The sequence below is a fragment of the Meles meles genome, chromosome X (assembly GCF_922984935.1).
Source record: "Meles meles chromosome X, mMelMel3.1 paternal haplotype, whole genome shotgun sequence".
NCBI classification, from domain to species: Eukaryota; Metazoa; Chordata; class Mammalia; order Carnivora; family Mustelidae; genus Meles; species Meles meles.
In genome coordinates, this window is record NC_060087.1 from 16,259,160 (window position 1) to 16,285,781 (window position 26,622).

Here is a 26,622-nt window from a genome sequence, read left to right on the forward strand (position 1 = left end):
AAGGCAAAGGGGTGTGTGTGTGTGTGTGTGTGTGTGTGTGTGTGTGTATAAAATGTTAAAAAGACTTACCCCTTGTGCGTGAAGATATTCAACAGTTTTGGTTATAGTAAACAGGACAGCGCTGGCCTCTCTTTCAGAGAAAAATTTCTGTCTAAGAATTTTATCCAGCAATTCACCCCCTTTCATAAGTTCTGTCACTACATACACATATTTTCCATCATCATATACCTGTAAAATTCAACATCAAAATGTAAAAAATTATTTGAAGCTTTACATGTGCTCAGAATAAAGTTTAGCATATTTAAGAGAAATTAAAACTCATGTCAAGGAAAATTTTACTTATCACAACCAACAGATGGTATAAAATCTGCAAACCATTTTATACATATAGGAATATTAAAATACGAATTGATTAGACTGGATGTCAGAAAAATAAGCTGTAATTTCCTTCTATGAAACATAAGTCATGGCAATCAAAGTAACTATGGGCAACGTATATCAAAGGGCACTGAACTCTTTCTCTCAGGATTTGTTTCTCTTGATCTTTCTATCTACTGATGACAGCAGGGATTGTATAAAGACACATGCCTGTAACTTTCCTGGAACTCCTACAATTGTAGAACTGTATTTACATATGCAGTACAATGAATTATCCTGGTTTTGATTAAACTGAAAGACAAGTTGTGGCAAGAATTAAGTAGGAAGATTAAGTAGCAAAAATTCCATCTAACCACACAGAAGCATGCCGTTTACTCCTCATGTAGAAATAGAAAGCTCCTTTTAATTTTGATTTGTACTCCAGGCAATCCCAAACTGAAATGACCCCTTCATTAAACTTCAGTTCCTGGGGCGCCTGGGTGGCTCAGTGGTTTAAGCCTCTGCCTTCGGCTCGGGTCATGGTCTCAGGGTCCTGGGATCAAGCCCCGCGTCGGGCTCTATGCTCAGTGGGGAGCCTGTTTCTCCCTCTCTCTCTGCCCGCCTCTCTGCCTACTTGTGACCTCTCTCTCTGTCAAATAAATAAATAAAATATTTTAAAAAACAAACAAACAAACAAAAAAAAACACTTCAGTTCCTTTTATTCCCCTTCACCACAGGGTTACTGCACACTTTTATTTAGTTCCATAAGAGGTACCATGTGCTGGAGCCCCCCAAAATGGAGAAAACAAGGTACCCCTCCTCAAAGTTTTTATTCTAGTAGAGAGAAAGATAGAAACAAGAGTCAAAAAGTCAGAGATGCTATAATAAAAGTTCGGAAAATTTAAGAGACTTTGGAATTTGAAATGAAGGAAGGAGGAAAGATGTGAAAAAGTGACAGCTTAAGGAGTTTGTAAGGCAATGATGAATATATTTTCTATACCTTCTTTTTGATTTACTTGGATTCTTGCAGGTTATATCAAAGAGTCACTTAACTTACACGGCTTCACATTTAATGGGACTAAGCTAACATTCTCCTTCTAAAAGTGAGCAGCAATAAATTAATCTGAGGAAATTAGGAGTTTTGGTTATGAAGAAGGGAGAGTAAACTTTGGAATTCACGAAATCTCAGAGGTGAAAGGCGAAAGGTACCTTAAAAGGCAAAAGGTACCTTAAAAGTCCTCTGGCTGAGCTGGCCACAGGACATGTCAGGTCTACAACCCAGATACAGCCTTTGAGCACTATCAGTAAGAGAAGATTTAATGCTGTCTGGGGAGTTCATACCTTTTGCCAACAGCTCTGTTACGATTAAAAACCACAGGTAGCAAGAAGGGGATACCTTACTTGTCTGGGGTATGGTGACACTCAGGACAGGCTTCCTGGAGGAAGTAATGTTTTAGCAAAGTTTTAGATGCATGGTAGTAAGCCAGGCAAAGAAGGGAAATGGTAGTGTTAAATGAGGAAACCATAAATTCAAAGACAGAACAGCATGAGAAAAGGAGGAAAGTTTAAAGATGCGCACATAGTGGAGCATGGATGGGGGATGGGGTGGGAGAGGAAGTGTGAAAACCACTGCAGACAGAGGAAGGCAAGGACTGGAGGTGAGGGGGTATGAACTGTATAGCAGAGGAGTAACGTGGTTACATACGAGTTTTGCTCTCTCTGGCAGTACTGTGGAAGAGTCTGGGGAGTCCATGGAGCATGAGACTAGTCAATCCCTAATACTATTTAATACACAAATGTTCCAATAAAGATATTAAAAGCAATAATGTCAGTAACACTTTTCTTAAAGCAAAAGTGTGAGAATTAACTACAGAAACAGGTTTTTTTTTATTAACTTAAATTATGCTGTATATGTTGTCCTTCAATTTTTTTTAAACTTACTCTTATTAAGTTATTTGTCTAACACATTATATTTGAAAACATTCCAAATGTGAGCTGGACAACTGATTCCAATGATCGAAGTTCAAGAATCTACTACTTACATCCTTTAGAGTAATGATGTTTGGATGCTGTCCATAACGAAGAAGAATCTCAATTTCTTCTGTTGGGTCTCTCTTGCTTTTATCAATAATCTAAAAGGCAAATATTTATCATAAAATCTCATGAACTATTAAGGTCACAAATAGCTACAGACTTTAGGTATTATCTTATATAAATACTGGACATATGAGCCATTTATCAATCAGTTTTATTCAAGTACTTGGCCAGACTGTCTAATCAAAGTTTGAAAGCCAGTCTGAGTTTAGGACTTTCTAAACACTCAAAAGCCTCAACAAGAGGTACCAAGAACATATCCTTCTTTCCTCCTTAAATGTCTTTAAACCCTGGAAAATCAGTCAACTTCTAAGCCCAATCAATACAGATAATTAAGAACAAGGTATGTCTATAATACTACCACTAGCATCTGTTTATTGAATTAACTTTACTTCCTTTAATAAAATGCTTCAATGGAATAACCCATTAGTTGTAAGCTACTTGTAAAGTAGCTAAGTAGAACAAGCTTATTTTTGAAGCTATGCAGAAAGCTAAGCAGAAAACCACACCTAGAATTTTACTTGACTAGAGTTAAGTTTAATTATTATAATAAAGCCCTTTAAAATACTAATGTAGCTTTCCAACCCTTTTAAGTCAGCAGCTTCTTAAAAATATACCTCTTAATGTTTTAATCTGTTAAACTAATATTATATCTATTTTTAAAAGGACAAGTTTGGATTTCATTTTGTCCAAAGGGTAGTCTGAAACAAATTTTGTGACCTTTATATTTTCAATTTTAAAAAACTTTAGTAATTAATGTATGCAATAAATACTCAAATGCTCCAGCAGTTGAGGAAAGAGCTTGTAACTCACAGTACAAGCCAAATCTGCTATCTGAAAGAGATTTAGTTGTAAAACAGTTCTGTATGAGGAGAAGAGGGAATACAAACATTAGGTGTACACTGTAATCAAATGCAAATGACAGTATGGAATTACCATAGCAAGTTGTGGACTACCATAGCAAACGGATGATTAAGAGGAAACGTATATGGAATAGACATCCTAATTCAGGGGAGATGATCCAGGACTAGTCTTTTGAAAACTAGAACACACTGGGAGGTGTTATTCCCAGCAACATTCTCTTTGCTCTGTTAATCTGAGCAGAGTTTATGTCACATTCAGACTTGTGTTTGTAGATCTTAGATTTGTAGTAATTTCACTAGAATGAAGTTGTGCTAGGATTGGTTTTATGAATTAAATTTAAGTCACAAGAATCCACAAATAGCTTGAAGATGTTCTCAAGGTTTTGGTATACCGCCTCTGGTTTCTGTAAGTCAAAGGGCATCTCAAGGCATTTCTGCTTTTCTTCTGATGCGTTTATGGAGGCAAGAAACCTCCTTAAACTGCCCATCATGTACATTACTCACCTTCTCTCCTTTCATGTAAGCAATGTGAAAATTCCTATGTACCCCAGATTTCACTATGAGCAATGAGTAGGGGAAGAGCAAATTAACATGCATTTCTATGGTTCATCCTACATCTGATAGAAAGCCGGACACTGATAGTTTTTAAAACAATTACATCCAAGTTTAGAATAGTTATTACCATTTTTTTATGTAGGTGTGTGTCTTCCCAGATATTAGCTATGCATATATAAAATACATTTATTTTTACACAGTGAAATCAAATCAGATGATAGACAGATGGATGTACGGAAATAATAATAATTAATGCCACTCTCCTACTAACTAAAAATGAGCTACCCACACTCACTGACCAGTTCTAAGGTCCAAAATAAGTTGAAAGCTTTAGATATTACTTAAATTGCTTATATTGGGAGAGCAGTGACTACCATCTCAAGAAATGAAAAGGCAGAGACTTGAATATAGTATTTTTTCACTTACAACTATAGGTTTGTAACTCAAACTTTATCATAGAGCCATGTGATTTGGTTTTTGGCTTAAAAATTCTTACTGTCTTGACACCTGATGAAATTAAAACAGCTAATGATAATAAAATTTTTAACAGTAGTGGTTTACTTTTATTGGTTCACAGATCCCTTTATATGTAAAGGACAGTATCAATATTTTTGCCAGAAAAATGTAAACACTTAAAATTTGGCATACAATCTTGAGGAATTCCCTGACGGACCACAAAATGGGGGACTTTTTAGGGTAAAAGGATGTTACTAAAAATCAGGTCAGATGTAAACTGTACTAATGCCTTCAGCAAACTGGAGGTATGCTACCTTGCCTTTAGTTTACAGGTGAATCCGTGGTTCCAGTTTAAGACCCCTGAGGGTTGCTAGGCAGATACTTAAATTTACCTTACCTTTAAAGCAAAACACAACACAACACAACACAACACAACAAAACAAAACATAACAGGCACATTTACCAAAGAAGAAGTGTTTAATTTTAACTGGTACTGACATGTGTGAATAATAACTGTTAGAATTGTATTTTGTATTTTGATTTAATGTTTTAAAGTAGGTTCCATGCTGGGCGTGGAGCCCAATGTGGGGTTTGAACTCATGAACGTGAGTTCAAGACCAGAGCTGAAATCATGAGTCAGACGCTCAACTGACTGAGCCACCCAGGCACCACCCCAGAGTTGCATTTTAAATCTGAAAAGATTTACCTTCACTGCAAATTCCATGTTTGTAGCTTTATGTATGCATCTCTTGCAAACAGAGTAGGAGCCAACTCCAATATCTTCCTTTACTTCATATCCATCAGTAAACTGAATACTGTTTCTGTGCAACTGCTACAAACACAATTACAAATTGACAGTTTTATAATGACTACGGTATAAATCATTATAGGGGAATATGCTACCCATTATACATTGTTGATGTTAACAACAAATAAGCAAAATAAAAATGAATCTTTTTTTTTAAAAGGTTTTTATTTATTTATTTGACAGAGAGAGATCACAAGTAGATAGAGAGGCAGGCAGAGAGAGAGAGAGAGAGAGAGAGAGAGAGGGAAGCAGGCTCCCTGCTGAGCAGAGAGCCTGATGCGGGACTCGATCCCAGGACCCCAAGATCAGGACTTGAGCTGAAGGCAGCGGCTTAACCCACTGAGCCACCCAGGCGCCCCAAAATAAAAATGAATCTTTACAGCATTTACTCTTCCACAACTGTGTATTTTTTTAAAAGATTTTATTTATTCATTTGACAGAGAGAGACACAGCTAGAGAGGGAACACAAGCAGGGGGAGTGCAAGAGGGAGAAGCAGGCCTCCCACTGAGCAGGGAGCCCAATTCGGGGCCCAATCCCAGGACCCTGGGATCATGAACTGAGCCGAAGGCAGCTGCTTAACCGACGGAGCCACCCAGGCACCCCCACAACTGTGTATTTTAGAGGCGTCTACCATAGAATGTATAGCAAGAAATAGGCTTTTTTAAAAGCTCATGTTAAAAAGAAAAAATTGAATATGTACAACGGAAAATGCAGTTACTTGACAAAGGGTGGAAAGTCTTGCCTGTGACTGAGCCCTGTTCCATTCCCCACATGGTGCTAGTTCTTTGAAGTACTTCTGCAAATAGGGAGAAGTTTGAAGCTTCTGGTACAGAAGAAAAATACTTAGGAGGATTTAGAATTAGGACATCTGGATTCTTGTCTCAGAGGTCCCTCTGGCAGACCGTGCAGCCCTGAACATGTGTTTTCTCAGAGATTAATGGTGAATATTAAATAAAAATAATGTATTTGAAGGTGATACCTATTATCATCATTGTGGACTACCAGTAGCCATGCCCTCCATTTCCACCCTCAAGTCAAAGTATTTTTTTAAAGATTTTATTTATTTGACAGAGAGATCACAAGTAGTCAGAGAGGCAGGCAGAGAGAGAGAGGAGGAAGCAGGCTCTCCACGGAGCAGAGAGCCCGATGTGGGACTCGATCCCAGGACTCTGAGATCATGACCTGAGTCAAAGGCAGAGGCTTAACCCACTGAGCCACCCAGGCGCCCGTCAAGTCAAAGTTTCAATACAACTTCTGCTAGAGAAGCTGTTAATGAGTTAAAGACGAATAACAAGTGGTAGAATGATGGCTAACAAATTAGTAGTTCCATAAGCAGGCTGGGGGAAATTGTGCTGTCCTTGGCTATACTGAAAGGAGACCTCCCCCCTGACCAATGCCTATGAACTGTGTTTGGGTTAAAATTTGAAATCTGTAGAATATATGTTTGTGATTTCTATGTTAGGTACAGAAGTTATAACTTGAAAACTTAATATACATCACATGCTTGCTATAGTAAACTGAACAAACTGCTTCAACCATGAACTTTAAAGCAACTTCATCATCAAGCAAATTCAAGCACTAATTACTGCCCTAAAAACAATCAGTGCTTCAAAAGATGTATCTAGTTCCCTCTATGACTTGGAGGATGAATTAAATTTATCTTTCTATGATACTAGAATGGGAAGAAATAAATCTAATGGTTTGGACTACTTGTGTTCCTCTAATAACATTTATTAGTCCAGTCTCCTGTTACAAACACACAGACATCTGGAATCCTGCTTCTGTGGTTTTTACCTGTATTCCAACTCTGATAAACAGATGGGATAATGAGGTGGGGGACACTCTAAGATAGTACCTATAACCACTTCTTTTAAATAGTAATTGGGGCTCCAAAAGAACAAGGGCACAAAACTTGGAAAATATAAGACTGAAATTCACTTTTATTTCTTTTATAAAATTTTATCGGCACACAGCCAGGCTCATTTATTTAGCTATAGTCCATGGCTGCTTTTGCGCTACAGTGACAGAGTTGAGTCGTAACAGAGATCACAAAGCCTCCAAAGCCTCAATATTTATTAACTGGCCCTTTATAGAACAAGTCTTTTGAGCCCTGTTCCAAGCCATCAGGGAATCAGGAGACCTCATTTCATCACAGCTGACCTGACAGAGGCAGAAGATGAAACAAGTTAGGGCTGATAAACATTATGACGCATAAGAGGAGAGGGTAGAGACAAGATGGTGATATGTATCTCAACTCTCTTTTATTTTTTTGAATATTTTATTTATTTATTTGAGAGAGAGTACAGAGTAAGGGCGAGCATGAGCAGGAGGAAGGGCAGAGGGAGAGGGAGAAGCAGTCTCCCCACTGAGCAGGGAGCCCGATGTGGTGCTCAATCCCAGGACCCCAGGATCATGACCTAAGCCAAAGGCAGAGGCTTAACCAACTGAGCCACCAAGGCGCCCCCCTCCCCCCTTCAAGTCAGATAGGTATCCCGGACTCTGGAGCAGGCAATCTTTTTTTAAAAAAAGATTTATTACTTATTTATTTTAGTGAGAGAGAGAGAGAGAGAGAAAGAGAAAGAGCAAGAGAGAGAAAGCATGGGTGTGTGCAAGCCGGGGCAGGTGGGGAGTGGAGGGAGACTCTCAAGCTAACTCTGCACTGGGCACACAGCCCGCCAGTGGCCCGATCCCATGACCCTGAGCTGAAAGCAAGAGTTGGAGGCTTAACCACCTAAGTCCCCAGGCACGGTTTTCTTTTTTTAAATCTTTTTAGAGGCATATGAAAGGAATTTTCAAGATCAATGGTATAAAATGTATTTTAAGCCGCCCACTTAAAATCAGCAGATAAATCTAATTATTCACACAGTGAACTATATCTTAAAACAGTTCAAATTTTAAATTATACATTTACTCACCTGCACAATTGAATGCACACCAACTGTCTGCATAGCTTGGCTTTCATCATCTGAGGTGATGGCAACAAAACTAAATCCCCGAAAAAGCTGATGTGCATTAGCACTAGGTGGAATGCCAGGTGAATCTGAAAAGAGTAATATGTTACTAAGAAGGTAATACTCTGAAAGCTAATTCAAGGAAGAATTGTTGACAGTATGACCTTTCTCACTTATTCTGGAATTCCACTTCTTCGGCATCCAGGGCTTCCAGGATAACTCAGTGAAACACTCTATCAGCTTTGTCCTGACGGCTTACTGGTATCACAACTCTAACATCCTATCTCCTCTGAGCCCAGAAAATAGCTAATTCATTGAAGAATATAATAAATCAATGAATTACTAGGCTAATGTTATTCTAAATTAGCACTGTCTCATAGAATTCCCTATAGTGATGGAAATTTTCTTTACTTGTGCTGTCCGATATGGTAGCCAGTAGCCACATGCAGCTCTCAAGCATCTGAAATGTGGTTTAGTGTGACTGAGAAACAAAGTTTTATTTTTATTTATTTTTTAAAGATTTTTTATTTATTTGACATACAGAGAGTCACAAGTAGGCAGAGAGAGGCGGGGAAGGAGGCTCCCTGCTGAGCAGAGAGCCTGATGCGGGGCTCCATCCCAGGACCCTGAGATCATGACCTGAGCCGAAGACAGAGGCTGAGCCACCCAGGTGTCCCGAGAAACAAAATTTTAAATTTTAATGAATTTAAATTGAAATAACCACATGTGACTACTGGCTACCATATTAAACAGTGCAACCCTACATGATAACCTAATAATGCTATGGCTCCTGGTGAGGGGGAGATACAAGATTCCCCTACAGATAATTTAGGAGAAAGAAATTTAGTCTGCTGATCTCAATATACAACATCAGAATCTAGAAATCTAAACTACAAGTTAAAAATTACTATATATTATATAAGGATTAAAAGTAATTTCTGAGACAATCATGGTATGCAGTCCTTAGAATATATTTTATGACATGACACGTATGGTTACTCAAATTTTTTGTGTGGAATCTACTGGCATTAACAAAAATAGAAAAATACTTTAAAAATTTAATTACAAAAACAAACAAGACATAACAAATGTGCTATTCATAAATATACACACACAACTAAGCATACTAATATTTATAATTACACTATAAAGTCTAGGCACAAGCAAAAACCAAACAGGCAATATACTTAAACATCAACTCCACATAAAGTTCTTTTTTTTTTTAAATTTATTTATTTTTTCAGCGTAACAGTATTCATTGTTTTTGCACAACACCCAGTGCTCCATGCAAAACGTGCCCTCCCTATTACCCACCACCTGTTCCCCCAACCTCCCACCCCTGACCCTTCAAAACCCTCAGGTTGTTTTTCAGAGTCCATAGTCTCTTATGGTTCGCCTCCCCCTCCAATTTTTTTATTTTTATAAACATATAATTAATTTTTATCCCCAGGGGTACAGGTCTGTGAATCGCCAGGTTTACACATTTCACAGCACTCGCGATAGCACATACCCTCCCCAATGTCCATAACCCCCTCCCCCTCTCATAAAGTTCTTTTTTAACATTAGCTTGACATTCTCAGCAACAAATACTGTTTAGTGCATTTTAAATCAATGTGACAGTATTATACTGAAGAACTATGCTAAGAGAACCAATCTGGGTAGAATACAATACAGAACGGCTCTCTTTTGACATTTTTCCTCTATCAGGCCAAATTGTAATGAGAAAGCAAAGTAAAACATTACCATATATCATCAATTCTATGCATATCACATCACTGTTCATGTATTTGATAAAATTTTACATATTAATCCAAATTTCTAAGACTGTCTTACCAAAAAATAATAAAATCCATCAATGTTTAACATAAATTGTGAGGATATTGACTGGAAAGCTTTATTTTGAGGTTTAAATGATATACTCTATAGAAAATATATGGAAATACGCTTTTTATTTATTTGCTTGTCAATGATAAACCTGGGGTCTGGTACACCTAAATGAGAGAGTACCAGAGTGCAGAACACAAAATTACATGCATACACATACTAATTTAATAAAATACAGATTATCATTTCAAAGATAACTTCTCTAGAAGAGTCATTGTTTATGCAATTTTAGGATAAAGCATGACACAGGATACGAATCATTTTGAAATGATCACACCTCACGTAAAGTTTATGTTTTGGGGAGTACTTCCAGAATTCCACCTAATATCAGAGTTTTAAAGAGTACTACCTATACTGAAGAGTATTTCATGTAAAACTAACTACAGGTAAATGAATGCACAACCAAAGAATTTTTTCACATAAAAAGTATCGAAGTTTAAGGTACAACCTAATTTGCTAAAAGATTTAACAAGGATCTTAACTGCTATACAATGTTGTAAAGGAATTACTAATTTTCTAGTTATTGAAGCAGGGATACGGTACACAGGGCAGATATGAGGATAGCATTAGGAGTCATATATATGTGTTACATTTAGGTTTTCACATTTTCTCCTTACCTTTGGGAGTTTTTGCAGTAAACTCAGGATCAAAATAGAACGTATCTTCAGGCCTGCCAGTTGCAGGTTTAAAAGGTGGATGAATTTCTCTTCTATACAGTTTCTGGTGGAAAAAAAAGAGAGATTTAGACATGCATTAAATACAAAAAAATTCAAGCAAATTTTCATTGTATACTCACATTCCAGTCTATTGTTGAGAAAAATGAATGTCTTTTAATTTCCTCAACTCCATCTGGTCCTGCACCTATCAAAAATTAAATGGTTTAAAACTTTTGATTAAATGGTAATTTTATTTCAAGGAGGAATAGATAATTTAGTGTTTGTTTTTAACCTATGTACTACTATGTCATAATTCCACAACAAAAACAAATACCCACTTCCCCCCACTAAAAAATCCCAAAGACCAACAAACACACAAAAGAAACAAATTTAATACAAATTTTACCCAATCTGTTCGCAGGATTTCGTTTGAAAAGCATTCGTAAAAGACTCTGGGCTTCAGGACTCAAAAACTGTGGCATCCCAAGCTTGGCTCTAAATAATAAATCCACATAATAACATTTTAGTTTTTGAAGTATTTGTATCCTATTTCAAAATTGTTAATCCTTTCTATTTTGAGATAATTGTGGATTTATACTAAGTTGTAAGAAATAATATAGATCCTGTGTACACTACCCAGTTTTCTCCAATGGTCACATTTGACAAAATCATAGTACACTATCAAAACCAGAATACTGACTTTGGTACGATCCACTGATCTCCTTCAGACGTCTCCAGTTTTAACTGCACTCACTGTGTGCGTAAGCTTAGTCCTATGCCATTTTACCATATGTATAGGTTGCTGCACCCATCACCACAGAAAAGATACTGAATAGTTCATTACCATCAGCATACCTCATGTCCCTTTATAACCACACCTGCCTCCTTCCCTCTCCAGTTCCTAACCTCTGGCAATCACAAATCTATTCTACATTTCTGTAACTTTGTCATTTTAAGAATGTTATGTAAGTGTAATCATAAAGTATATAATCTTTTTTTTAACTCAGTATAAATTCCCCTAAGATTTATCCAAGTTGTTGAGTAATATTCCACGGTATAGTTGTACCACAATTCATTTATCTATTTCCCTGTTGAAGGGTATCTGGATTGTGTCGTTTGGGTTACTACAAATAAAGATGCTATGAACATTTGTGTATAGTTTTTTTGTGTGGACACTTAATAGAAGTTTAGTCCATAATTACTTATTTATTTATTTATCTTTTTAAGAAAGATTTTTAAAGATTTTATTTATTTATTTGACAGACAGAGATCACAAGTAGGCAGAGAGGCAGGCAGAGAGAGAGAGGAGGAAGCAGACTCCCTGCTGAGCAGAGAGTCCAATGCGGGGCTTGATCCCAGGACCCTGAGATCATGACCTGAGCCGAAGGCAGACGCTTTAACCCACTGAGCCACCCAGGCGCCCCCATAATCTTTTTCTTTTTTTAAAGATTTTATTTATTTATTTGAGAGAGAGAGTGAGAGAGAGACAGACTACAAGCAGGGAAAGGGGCGGAGGGAGAGGGAGAAGCAGGCTCCCCGCTGAGCAGAGAGCCCGACATGGGGCTTGATCCCAGGACACCGGGATCATGACCTGAGCGGAAGGCAGAGGCTTCAACCCACTGAGTCACCCAGGTACCCCGCAGTCCATAATTTTCTAACAAACTTTTCCATTTTTATAAATTCTGCAACAAGCACTGCTGTGAGAGTAAGATATCTGAGTTTTAGTTCTGGCACTGTAACTAAGAACTTTGTGACCTTGGGAAAAGACAATCCCCTTGGGTCTGTTACTACTTCTTTTTAAGCAAGGGGACTGACTGTTAGATCAATGGCTCCCAAACTATAGCCTTGGAACCTTTTTTTCAAAAGGAATTTAAGAAATCCACTATTTAAAACTGCTAAAAGAACATGTGTTTCATATGCCCATGTTTTCCTCCCATTCCCTTTAACAGTCCTACAGGGAAGAAGAGCTGGTGGGAAAGGGGTCTGTGGAACTTCTAAGAGTCTACAGCACACAGCCTGAAACCCACTAGCTTGAATGAGTTTGAAGGTCAGTTTCAGCTTTAATATATAATTTTATTTTTTCCCCTAACTTATACATTAAGGAAACTATCTCTAAGTATGAAAACGATAACAGCTGGGGAAATGGCTAGCAGAGAAATTTCTACTTCAGAAATAGATCCATTTATTATTCAATGAGTTGTTAGTGAGCTACAATGTGCCAGCTATTCCTTAGTGCTGAGGGTACAGAGATAAAGATAGGAGAAGATGGGGATGGACAACCTGAGGATAATCCTGATATGTGAAGAGGCAAATTCAGAAGGACATATGGGAAGACTGCTAAGGGAATAGCAGGGGCTATCTAATTTAACATGAGAGACTGAAAGGCCTTAAATGCAGTTAAAGATTGGGAATTTATTCACTTGGCCAGCATTCCCCCAACATTTTACTAAATAACTTTAATTTCTCTAGATACTCAGCAACAACCAAAAAATACTTCATGATCTAATGAATTTGTGGAATGCTATCTGTAATATCCCTCTTGGAGACACGGAATGAAATACACTGCATACAAAAGGCTGAGAAATCTAAAGTAAAGAATCAGTATCTTTCTAAATATTTGCTGCTAGTACATCTTTTTCAGAGAATACCTATTCACATCTTGTAGAATTAGGGTTCTACTGGACAAATCTGGGAAAATACTGCCATATTAGGTAATAAGGATATAGCAGAAGTCTTTCAATGGTGGACTAATATGACCAAATTTATTTTCAACAAGGTAACTCCAGAGGTTAGTATAGAATGATCTGGAGTGGGAAGTGGTGGTAGTTGTAGGCATTTTACTTCGGAGCTTCACTCAGTAGTGTAGGTAGGAGACCACCATGGTCTGAGAACTGTAAGCAGTGCAGTGTAAAGGAAAGCCTGGGACACTGAAAAACTTCTGAGAGCAAATTTGGTGAATACCTGCAAGTGCAAGAGAGGGGAAGAAATCAAGAATGATTTTCAGGTTTCTGGCTAGGGAAATAGGGTGCTTAGAAATGAGGCTAACTGGGGTGCCTGGGTGGCTCAGTCAGTAAAGTGTCTGCCTTCGGCTTAGGTCATGATCCCAGGATCCTGGGATCGAGCCCTGCATCAGGCTCCCTGATTAGCGGGTAGCCGGCTTCTCCCTCTCCCATACCCCTGCTTCTGTTTACTCTTTCGCTGTGTTTCTCTGTCAAATAAATAAATAAAAGTCTTTTTAAAAAATGAGGGTAATTGAAAATACAAGAAGAAAAAAAGAACACCAAACAGATAAATTTAAATTAAAAATGTTAAGTCATACATATCATGTTTTTGGAGAGCTATGCTGGTGATTAAATGCCAATACAGGTCTGATGCCTGGTTAACTTAAAGACAGAAAGAGTAATTTGAGAGTAACTAAAATGCTGAGAGTAGTTAGAGGAAAGACTGAAGTCAGCCAGGAAAATGAGCACAGAAGGGAAGAAAAGCATATCAGAGATGAAACCCTGGGGAAAAAGAACATTTAAACAGTGGTCAGAAGAAGAACAATTTGAGCATTAAAAATAATGAATGCAATTGTTTGTAAATGCTGAATCACACTGATTATTATATCCCATAGATTCATTATAGTAAAATAAGAAAAAGTCAAAACTAACATAAAACCCAACTCACTGGACACCATCACCACTGGAGGCAATCAGGGCTCTGACAACTGGAAATTAAGAGTCAAACATTTAGGGGCACCTGGGTGGCTCGGTGGGTTAAAGCCTCTGCCTTCGGCTCAGGTCATGATCCCAGGGTCCTGGGATCCAGCCCCGCACTGAACTCTCTGCTCATCGGGGAGCCTGCTTCCCTTCCTCTCTCTCTGCCTACCTGTCTACTGTGATCTCTGTCTGTCAAATAAATAAATAAAATCTAAAAAAAAAAAAAAAGAATCAAACATTTATTCTGCCTTTCTTGTTTCAAGGTAACTGAAGAGCCCTCATTGATTAGAGAAAGTTCAGTGTTTTGGGAAATACCAACTAATAAATGAAGGAATAAAAGCAATAGAAAAATCATGATTTTTGAATCCCTAATAAAATAACTGTTTCAACTAATGATTATCAATGGTTGAAAACACTAGATGAAACCCTGCCAGGGAAATTCGCAAGACAGGGACCAGCTGTAACTATAGGAACTCATCATTTAAAGTGAGCCAACAAGGTGTTCTAAGCCTTCTGATGTGATGCAATAGGGTGCAGCATGAGCTATGAAATAATCTTGCCAAAAAAAAGTTTAACAAGAAATGCGATAAAGGAACAAGTTAAACAATATTACAAGGAAAATAAAACAATTTCAACCCTCCTAGGAAAAGACCAATTGTTGTGTAACCATGTTAACGAGAGCCACAAGAACTAGCTTTAAAGTCATTTAACTGATCAAAACACCTTGCCTAGGTAAACACTGTTTGTTTGTTTTTTCGAAATCAACCCATCAATAACTGCTCTTTATCTGTGAAAATCAAACAAGAATGGACTTACTCCAACAACCACACCTGAGTACCAAGTGATCAACAACAGTCCCACCCAAGTAACCACTCTTAGAGATGATGTCAACCCACTTATGGCCCTGAAAATCTGCCAAGTTTTGACCTCCGCCCTTCCCCCAAAACTCTCTGTAAGAACAGTGGTCTACACTTCTTAGATGCTATCAGATTAGCATCACTCTCCCTTACTATAGTAAGCAATAGGATTGGCTTCAATGCTTTTTGTTTCAGGTACTTAGGGTCCTCTTTTGACAAGATAAATTCTGAAAGTGGAATTCTATAAAACTGTCTTGGTTTCTTCCACAAGCAAATGGTAGGAAAACACAGGGTAGAGTGTTCTGGAAAAACAGAAGTTCGAGAAATACAACCAAATGAAAGGTTCAGATGTGATTTGGGACTACAGAGACACAGTTTTGGAGAAAACCTGAAAAATCTGTGTAAGAACTGGTATTAGTGGATACCTTAGCAGTGTCTTGTTAGGTGTGGTCATATAAGAAAACATCCATACTTTCTACTGATGCAACCTGCAGTCGGTGAGAAATGGCATGTGTGGAATGCTTAAAATATTTCAATGAAGAGATGAAGCACATGTGGCAGAATCTTCATGACTGCTGAATCTGCATGACTGATGTATGTGTTCACTGTACTAACACTATTTTTATGAATTACATTAGAAATTTTTCATAATTAAACAGAGAAAAGCAAGCAAAGAAGGAATGGTCAAGCAGGAGACCAAAAGAGGAACTGTTAGGGAGGCAGAAGCAGCAGATGGGAGTAGGAAGATCTAAATGGGGAGAAAGTGGCCAACAGTGTCAGATACTCCCAGAGACAACTTTCTTAACTGTCTTCTCTAAAATGGCTCCGGCCCCTACTCCTTCCCTCACACTTCAAGAATAATCTGGTTTATTATGTCTATTGCTCCTATTATTATCTGAAGTTACTCATCTGTTTAAATATTAATTCCCTGTCTCCCCCACTAGGATGCAAGTGCTGTGAGACGAAAGAAGACCCTGTCAGTTTTGTTCACACTGCGTCCTACATAGATGTAGCAAGACCTCAATCATCTGTTGAATGAATTGTGTGAACAAATGGTGCAGAGAGTCACCTTTCTAACAATCTGCCCCTGGGTTAAGCAACCAGATCACTGCTGACCATAATAAGAGAAGTTTCAGGAGATTGGTGGCAACAAACCACCAAAGGGCTGCAGAATAAAAGCAGCCAAGAAATGGTATCAGAAAGCACAGACTTGAAAGGATGCAGAAAGATGGTGCAGAAAGCTGAAAGGAAGCCAGGTCAAAGAAAGGGTTGTTTTTTGTTTGTTTGTTTTGAAATTAGAGTATATTCGTTAACTGAAAAGAAGGGGCCAGGATCGATGGACTAATGAGGGTTCAGGGAACAGTCTCTTATATAGCAAGTATTTTTTATTGTGGAGAATAACAAAGTGCAAAACAAACAAACAAACCCTACACAATCCCAACATCACCAACTTAAACAGTTCACTGATGTACCAAAAAGTGAACAGTCATGTGGCCAAGAAATGTAACACTGTAACCCCTCATTCAATGTCAACCACTTCTCTTATTTTGCCTTGGCTGTTGCCATCTACATATGGGCCTTTAAAACTATGCTTTATTTTGTCTGCTTTAACTTTATGAACACAGGGGCAACTGGGTGGCTCAGGCAGTTAAGTGTCTGCCTTCGGCTCACATCATGATCCTGGGGCCCTAGGATCAAGCCCCACATACAGCTTGCTACTACCTCTCCTTGCCCCTGGCTTATGCTCTCTCTCTCTCAAATAAATAAATAAAATCTTCGGGAAAAAAAAAAACAAAAAACTTTATAAATAGAACCATATAGTTATTTATTTTTTTATGTCTGAACTGTTTTTGCTCAACATCCTTACACAATTAATCCAAGTACCTGCATATAACTTGTTTGTTCATTTTCTTTGCTGTATATTACACTGCACCCCTAGGCCAAAGGCCTCAGTCTGTTCTTGAAAGGCTTTCGAGCTAAGAATGGTTTTTACATTATTTTTAGGATTTTATTTGAGAGCAAGTGAGCATGTGGCGGGGAAGAACAAAGGGCAGGAACAAGCAGACTGTGCGCTAAGGGTGGAGTCCAACATGGGGTTTGATCCCATGACCCTGAGAACAGGACCTGAGCTGAAATCTAGAGTCGAGGCTTAACTGACTGGGCCACCCAGGTGCCCAGGGACCTGGGTTTTAACATTTTTAAAGTGCTGGAAATAAACAATAAAGAATAAGAATATGTTCTTTATCCATTCATCTGTTGATGGACATCTAGGTTCTTTCCATAGTTTGGCTATTGTAGACATTGCTGCTATAAACATTCGGGTACACGTGCCCCTTCGGATCACTATGTTTGTATCTTTAGGGTAAATACCCAGTAGTGCAATTGCTGGGTCATAGGGTAGTTCTATTTTCAACATTTTGAGGAACCTCCATGCTGTTTTCCAGAGTGGTTGCACCAGCTTGCATTCCCACCAACAGTGGAGGAGGGTTCCCCTTTCTCCACATCCTCGCCAGCATCTGTCATTTCCTGACTTGTTAATTTTAGCCATTCTGACTGGTGTGAGGTGATATCTCATTGTGGTTTTGATTTGTATTTCCCTGATGCCGAGTGACGTGGAGCACTTTTTCATGTGTCTGTTGGCCATATGTGATAAACAGTGTGTGGCTTGCAAAGCCTAAAATATTTACAGATCATATGTCAACCCCTGCTCTATCTCGCTTATGAATATATCATAATTATGCTGCTATGAACATCTTTGTTCTAGTTTCTTGATGTGCAAGTACCTTGATGCATGTAAACTGGGTGCATGTGTACGAGTGGGATTACTGGATGAGGGCATACATATATTTGGCTTTTGAAGATAATGTCAAAAACTGCTTGCCAAAGGTTGTAAGAACCTTCCAGCTATGGATGAAAGTTGCCACTGCTCCACATCCTGTCAGCAGTTTATATTGTTTAGCCATTCTGGTGGGTATGCAATTGTAGCCCATTGTGGTTAAAATTTACATTTTCTGATTTACATATTAGAATCAGTTTATCAAGTTTCACACAAAAAACTTCTTAAAATTTAAATTCCATCTGCATTAAGGCTATAGTTACGCCGTATAATATGGTAGCCACTAGCAACAAACAGCTACCAAGCACTTGAAATATGGTTAGTCCAAATTCTAAGTATAAAGTGCACCCTGGAAAAAATAAAATAAAATAAAATAAAATACACATTGAGTTTCAAATAAGTATGAAAAAATGTATCATATCTCACGAATCATTTTCTATTGTTGATTACATGTTGAAATGACATCTTGGCTATACTGGGTTAAATAAAATATATTACAATCCATACTAAATTTTTTTACTTTTTAAATGTTGCTACTAAAAAATTTAAAATTACACAGTAATTTTACATTACATTTCTATTGGAAAATGCTCATCTATACAAACCCACATCTTTACAATACTGTGTCTGTCATAATGTGAATATGGTACAACCTTACAAAACAATCCTTTAAATTTTTATTTTTTTCCTTTATTTATTTATTTGACAGACAGAGATCACAAGCAGGCAGAAAGGCAGGCATAGAGAAGGAGGAAGCAGGCTCCCCGCTGAGCAGAGAGCCTGATGCGGGGCTTGATCCCAGGACCTCAGGATCATGACTGAGCCGAAGGCAGAGGCTTTAACCCACTGAACCACCCGGGCACCCATTAGATTTTCTTTAAATAACATTTCCTAGTTTTCTGCATAGAGTTTTTACATAACTTTTACTAGATTTATCACTAATTGAGTTTTTTATACTATTGTAAATATTATCTCTTTAAAAAATTTCATTTTCTGTTGCTACTATGTAGATATAAAATAGATTTTATTTATTCACCTCTGATCCAACAACTTTGCTAAACTATTATTAATTCCAAGAATGTATATGAAGATTTGGATTTTCTATGGACACAGTCATGTTGTATAAATAAAGACAATCTTATTTCTTCTTTTTAAAACTTAAACCTTATTTCTTTTCCTGGCCTTATTATACTTGCTAGTATCTCTAGGACAACATGAAGAGAAGTGGAACGAATCATCGATGTCCTTGTTATATTCCAAATTTAAAAGGTGAAGCTTTCACTACCTTGACATTAACATGAAGATTATATGAATACTCCTTTGGAGATGTAACCCAGAGCCCTGGATCCCTGGTGTTTCTGCTTGGGGCAAGGGCCTTGTCTCTGGCTGTATTTGGTGGAGAGCATGAATAAGGGCCAAAAGCTCCAACATTTGTGTGCCCAGAATTGAAAAAAAGGAACATGAGTACTCTAAATCTATGGGGCTTGTTCATATTTGAAACACATTAACATTAACATCATAATATCAATGAATAAAATTTCATATTTCAGTTTGAAGCATTTATTTCTGAATCTCATCAAAACATATTCACTAGGGAGTACTTAGAGAGTACTTACTTAAGAATCATAGTCATTGTTTCTTTTCGATCTTTTCCTTGGAAAGGTAGTGTACCAGTGAGCATTTCAAACTACAAAAAGGCAACATCATCAGGGGTATTAGTTAAGAAGTATAAAATCTCAAAGTCAGAAAATAAAAAAGCATCATCTTACTTCAAACCAAATATTGTAAAATTGCTATATAATAAAACAAGTGATTTATACTTCCACCATATTACTGAGCTCAAAAAACACCCCAATCCTTACCATTAACACACCAAAAGACCACCAGTCCGCACTTTGAGTGTGACCTCGACGATTAACTACTTCGGGAGCCATGTATTCCACAGTTCCACAGAAAGAATAGGCCTTCTTTTCATGGTCAATAGACTCTTTACTTAGGCCAAAATCTGTCAAAATAAATATATAATTCATAACTATCCTACAATAATTTCCACACTTAAAGTTTAAGCTTTGAGTTCCAATATTTACATTTATTAAAAATTCTAATCCAAGTTTTCAAGGCAATGTGTTACTCAATATCTGAACCACAATCAACTTTAAAAGAAATTATATAGAGTAGAAGAGAATATTTTAATAAAATGAGGATTTTTACCTGTTAACTTGATGTGACCTTCTTCATCAAGAAGTATGCTGAAAGAAAACAAATTCAGAAAATCTTTTCAAACCGCTGGATACTTATAGAACCTAGAACTGAAACTACTGTGTTGAGCACCAGATCACCACATTTATTCTAAAATATTGTTTTAGACTGTGATACGGGAAAGGTAAAAAAGGAGAAAAATTTTTTTGGACACACATACATAACAAAACCCAAAGGCAAAGCCTTACAAACGTGTATTAAGGGCATTTGAAAACTAGAAGGAAAAGAACTAAAACCTATATTCTTTCTAATTTCTAGCTGCTCTTTGCAATGCTTTTCTGCAGAAGTGGCCTAACTAAAATCCTTAGTGCTTGCACAATAGACAGAGTGTCCACATATTTAAGTCAACTGCATTAAAGTTGTCATTTTCTTGGTCATTTTTTAGGTATCTGACTCAATCATTCTTTCCTAGTTTCTCTATCCAATCCTCTTTTTCTTTCCTTTTCTTTTTTTTTTTTTAGAGTCAGGGAGCGGAAGGAGAGAAAATATTAAGCAGGCTCGATGCTAGACGCAGGGCTTGATCTCAAAATCCAGAGATCATGATCTGAGCCCAAATCAAGAGCTGGACACTTAACCAACTGAGCCAGCCAGGAGACCCCTATCCAATCTCTGTAAGTTCTCCAGTGTTTTCTCTCTTTCTCAGTCAACTCTGAGCTTCTAGGTTTGACCTTATTCATCTTGTCGCTCAGTGCCTGGTAGAGTAGAGACAAATAAGAAACATATGTTGAATGCATGGGGCCAGTCTACAAAAAGCCAATAAGGCATTCCAAATAGTTTGGGCTTCTTCCCAAGGGCACTGAAGATCATATAAAGTTTATATGTATGAAACATAGAGATAATCAGATCTGCATTTTCATACAACAGTTCAGAGGGGAAAATAAAGGGTATTTAGTGAGCTCTTAAATATGGATTATGATAAAGAACAAATGGAGAAGACACTAGGTTTCTGGCTTTAGGAGATACTTGAGTGGAGAATAATGTCATTAATTAACAAGCTATAGGAAGGGATAAGTACTAGGCTGTAGGCCAATAATTCTATTTCTGGATAGGCATTTTAGTATATTGACTTGAAAGGCCAAGTAATAAACTGTTTCACTTATATTCAAAGCCATTCTATAACATAGGCATTTCTTTACTTTTAATTCTAACTAAAAAAATGTGAAAGCCAAATTTTGCTATAATAAAATTTTACTATGTCAAAAATACTACCAACCTTTCTATATCATCAATTCAAATAGGATTACAATAAAGTTTACCACTGAGGATAATTCAGTAGGGACTTATTTTTCACATCTTCATAAGGGACTTATAAAAAAATACAAGCTTAATTATGCTCGATTACAAAGCAGACTAACCATTGCCAGAATATAAAGCAAATTATTAGGTATGGTAGAAATTATCTTCCCTCTGTCTAATAAATACATGAAAGACAATTCTAAAAACAAAACTTCAAATCACTCTTGGTAATTTTGAAAAAAAAAAAAAAAAAGAGAGAGAGAACATAGCTAAGCTAACAGAACATTACTTAGGCCTTCTATAGCAAATGAATTTTTTTAAGATAACCATGTCCACCCTTTATCTCTTTTTTTTTTTTTTAAGATTTTATTTATTTGACAGAGAGAGATCACAAGTAGGCAGAGAGGCAGGCAGAGAGAGAGAGGGAAGCAGACTCGCTGCTGAGGAGAGAGCCCGATGCGGGACTCGATCCCAGGACCCTGAGATCATGACCTGAGCGGAAGGCAGCGGCTTAACCCACTGAGCCACCCAGGTGCCCCACCCTTTATCTTTGAAAGAAAAAGCCAACTGTATTACTTTCAATAGGCAAAGTTCCTTTTCAACTACTAATAATCATTTTCAGCCATATTTATTATAACAGAGTTCTGGTTTAAAAGAATGTGGGAAACCCCTTACAGTGCATAAAACAACTGGTCTAAAAACTGAAATTTCTTCCAAGTTCTATATGATGGTATATAGTTGGATTATTTAACAACTAAATGTTACTTCAATTAATAGTGTCATCTAGGCATCTTTGTGAAAGATCTCACTTCTTACTTACATTTGATTTTATTTGACTCTTAAGAAAGCCCCATGCTGTATACATAATTTTACGACCAATGCTAATCCAATGGTTTACAATAAATACATTCAACTAAATGATATAAAACACTTAACACATTTTTATTATGTTTAATCACATGTTTATAGTAATTTTTTTCTTCTCAGGACCATATACTTGAATATTTGTTCTTACTAGGAATTATACTTTGTGTCTTTATAGTTCGAAATCAGGAAAATGACGAGAAAAACAAAACTTAGTAATTATCTGGGGAATAACAATGGATGCATATAAAACTTATCCAAAACCAAAAAGTATGAAAAATGAAAGTAAAATGTGAAAGTATAATAATTTCTAAATGATCATGTAAATAGGATCCCAAAGGATCATTTCCTGTTGTAATATATAATTTAAATTTTGCATGTAACATTTTAATATAAGTAATATCCAAATTCTTTTTTTTTTTAAAGATTTATTTGAGAGAGACAGAGAGAGTGTGAGTATGAGTCGGGGGTGGGGGGCAGAGGGAGAAGGAGAGAATCTTAAGCAGGCTCCACGCCTAGCACAGAGCCTGATAAAGGGCTCCATGTCACAACCCTGAGATCACGACCTGAGCTGAAATCAAGAGTTGGACACTTAACTGACTGAGCCACCCAGGTGGCCCAAATACTAGCTTCTTGATAGTTGCTACTACAAAAACAATGGGAAATTTGCTCAACTCACACTAAGAATTTGAAATGATATGGAGAAGAAAATTTTCAAGGGCTCAGGTCATGATCTTGAGGTTGTGAGACTGAGCCCCACATCAGGCTCCACACCTGGTGTGGAGCCTGCTTAAGATTCTCTCTCTCCCTCTCCCTCTGCCCCCTGCTCATGCATTCTCTCTCTTTCTCTCCCCGCCCCTCCCTAAAATTCAATAAATGGTATTTGAAGGAAAGCATTAACTCTATGCTATCCTTCATACCAAAAAATTTCCAGATGGAGTTAAAAGTTAAAAAAGAAACCATAAAATGAGAATATAAGTATCTGATTATGGGATTGGAAAAGGCTTTCTAAGACTAAAAGTCATGGAAGAGATAACAAAAGTCTGGTAGATCTGACTAAGAAAAATATACTTGTGTAGGTAAAAACAGATTAAGTTAAAATGAAAATACAAACTAAAAAGACTATTTGTAATATATGTCAAATGGTTAAATTCTTAATTTCTTTTTTTTTAATATTTTATTTATTTGACAGAGAGAAATCTAGTACAACTAGGCAGAGAGGCAGGCAGAGAGAGAGGAGGAAGCAGGCTCCCTGCGGAGTAGAGAGCCGGACGTGGGGCTCGATCCCAGGACCCTGGGATCATGACCTGAGCCGAAGGCAGAGGCTTTAACCCACTGAGCCACCCAGGCACCCCAAATTCTTAATTTCTAAAGGTATCTTATAAAACAACAGGAAAAAAATATTCCAAGATAAATGAAGGCCATAAACAGAAAATCACACAAAAATACAAACTGTCAATAAACATATGCACATGGATGTCACCTCATCAAAAAAATTAAAAAATGCAGGGGCGCCTGGGTGGCTCAGTTGTTAAGCATCTGCCTTCGGCTCAGGTCATGATCCCAGGGTTCTGGGATCAAGCCCCACATCGGGCTCCCTGCTGGACAGGGAGTCTGCATCCTCTCCCACTCCCCCTGCTTGTGCTCCCTCTCTTGTTGTGTTTCTCTCAGTCCAATGAATAAATAAAATCTTAAAAAAAAAATCCAAATGAAAACAAGATAACAATAACAGATATTAGGACTGGCAGATTTTTAGAAGTATAAGATTACATAGTGTTATCAGAAATGTGAAACACAGGTACTCTAATGTAATTCTTGTGGTAGTTCTACAAAGTAATTTTATTTTTTATTACCTCTTAGATAATTTTATTACATTGTATTCAACTTAGTAGCATAATTCCTTACTTTTCTGGTTTTAAGTCTCTATAGATTATTCCCAGGCTATGTAGATGGTCTAAAGCAAGTGCAAGTTCGGCCAAGTAGAATTTGACATCTTCTTCTGTGAACATCACCTAAAATAAAATAATAATTTTTTTTGTCTTATTTTCTGTGTCTGTAGCTTTTATTTAAAATTCCATCCTAGAGTTTAAATATTTAAAAAGTTATAAACACGCTAATCACATGTAGTTTTATCCACTTTACTAATGAAAGGAAATTTGCAAAAATCCCTGACTGATCAAATCAGTCAACTAATCACTTTCTAAATGTTAAATGTGCACTGTGGGGGAAATAATTTTACACTTTATTAAGTAACATCTATATCCAGATTGTGCCACTGTTGTCCTACCACAGTAACATCTTAGAAATGAAAAGTGATCTTTTAAATGCATGCTGAATTTCCAGTATTAATTGTTTAAGGATACCTTGATATATTATTTATTGCTTCTGAAAACTGGAACTAAAAGATGCAGGACAAAAGACAAAGACATTTTATCAATTTAAAGTCCCACTTTCAGAATAATTTCAAAAGGTAGGAAAAGAACTCTTTTTGGCTCTCATTACGACTCTTATGCCACTAGAGAAAACATGATAAACACAATATTGAAATATAACAAAGTTTTAGTTAAAACAGGATGCGTATAGATAGATTAAAAATAGAGATTAATTACATACCTCTTTGGATAAGCGTGTAAACAAATCTCCTCCCCTGAGAAAATCCAAAATAAGATACAACTTCCCTTCAGTTTGAAAAGCTGAATGAAGAAATGAGAATTTCTGTTTAATCCACCAGTTTATTTTTTTGGCTTACATTAGGTCAACTCAATCACAAATTATTATTATTGAATAATGAATATTATATTATTTTAAGCAAATTAATGATTATATCATAGATCTAAATTTATTTTTTATGAGAAGATAACCACTGATTTCTCTTAGTGTCCATGTGGAAATGTTAAAGGCAGAGTTTTTTATTATGGAACCACTAGAACATTTGTTGCATTTTCTTCAGGCCACAGTCTCCCAGGAATACAGTAGTTTTAAAACATGTGAACAATCAGGGCACCTAGGTGGTTCAGTGGGTTAAGCCACTGCCTTCGGCTCAGGGTCCTGGGATCCCACCAGGCAATCTGCTCAGCAGGGAGCCTGTTTCCCCCTCCCTTCTGCCTGCCTCTCTGCCTACTTGTGATCTCTCTCTGTCACATAATAAAATCTTTAAAAAAAATGTGATCAATAAGAAAAATTCCCAACATGGTTACTTAACCATGAAACAAAATACAAGAACCATATCACTTAAGTGCAGGAAAAATGTGGATTTAATTACACAAAGCTTTTTTTTTTTTTTTTAAAGATTTTATTTATTTATTTGACAGAGAGAGATCACAAGTAGGCAGAGAGGCAGGCAGAGAGAGAGGAGGAAGCAGGCTCCCCACGGAGCAGAGAGCCCGATGTGGGGCTCGATCCCAGGACCCTGAGATCATGACCCGAGCCGAAGGCAGTGGCCCAATCCACTGAGCCACCCAGGCGCCCCTACACAAAGCTTTAATTACACAAAGAATCACAATTTTACCCACTGAGAGAAAGCATCTACACCTTTGGGGAAAAGAAAGGTGATAAAAGCTTCAGGATGTTGACATTAGGGATCTTTCTCGCTTTTAAGAAAAGTTGGGCTAACACATATGGACTATAAACTGCTGGTACACTGTTACTAATCATATACTATAAATATATAAATATGTAATAAACTCCTTATTAAAATAAAGAACAATGATTATTATTGCCTATTCCTATGGCTACCACTCAGAAACATAAGTATAAATGCAATAAAGGCTTCTAAAGTTTAAGAAGTAATGGTTTAATTTCCATGATTTTATTTATCTGTTAAACACATATAAATATACACAAGCAAATATTTATATACATTAATATATCTGAATGCACTTAGGGAGAGGAGGATTAGGTGGAGGGATGAGGTTGCAAGTGGTTTTGAACTTACCATAATGTAACTTGACAATAAAAGGATGGTTAACTTCTACCAAGATATCACGCTCCATTTTTGTCCGAACACGATCTCGAACTACAAAATATTGTACATATGGCTGTATTACAACAGCTTTCCGAGACAATCTTTAAAACAAAATCTCTTTGGTGCCTATTTTAAATTAAATCATGCTAAAGTGTGAATTCATATTTTCATACATACCAATAAAACAATTTATATGTACAAATAAAACTAGTAGTCTCGAATTTTTAAAATTAATATATTTTTTACTAAATTTTTATAGCTAGACAAAATTGTTCATGTT

The 26,622-nt window shown here is 36.9% G+C and overlaps 1 protein-coding gene across 8 annotated transcripts in view; it reads right to left on the minus strand.

Annotated features, from left to right (window-relative positions):
• RPS6KA3 (ribosomal protein S6 kinase A3) overlaps positions 1-26,622 on the minus strand; it is a 116,112-nt gene that overhangs the window by 18,621 nt on the left and 70,869 nt on the right. For all 8 annotated transcript variants that reach the window (XM_045995195.1, XM_045995197.1, XM_045995200.1 and 5 more), the window contains 13 exons: positions 26,313-26,393; positions 24,992-25,071; positions 24,284-24,390; positions 20,231-20,268; positions 19,882-20,024; positions 19,636-19,706; positions 11,032-11,120; positions 10,766-10,830; positions 10,587-10,689; positions 8,050-8,174; positions 5,032-5,157; positions 2,400-2,489; positions 70-228 (listed from right to left, as the gene is read on the minus strand). In XM_045995195.1, coding sequence (XP_045851151.1) covers positions 70-228; positions 2,400-2,489; positions 5,032-5,157; positions 8,050-8,174; positions 10,587-10,689; positions 10,766-10,830; positions 11,032-11,120; positions 19,636-19,706; positions 19,882-20,024; positions 20,231-20,268; positions 24,284-24,390; positions 24,992-25,071; positions 26,313-26,393 — 1,277 coding nt within the window. The remainder of the gene's footprint in view (positions 1-69; positions 229-2,399; positions 2,490-5,031; positions 5,158-8,049; positions 8,175-10,586; positions 10,690-10,765; positions 10,831-11,031; positions 11,121-19,635; positions 19,707-19,881; positions 20,025-20,230; positions 20,269-24,283; positions 24,391-24,991; positions 25,072-26,312; positions 26,394-26,622) is intronic.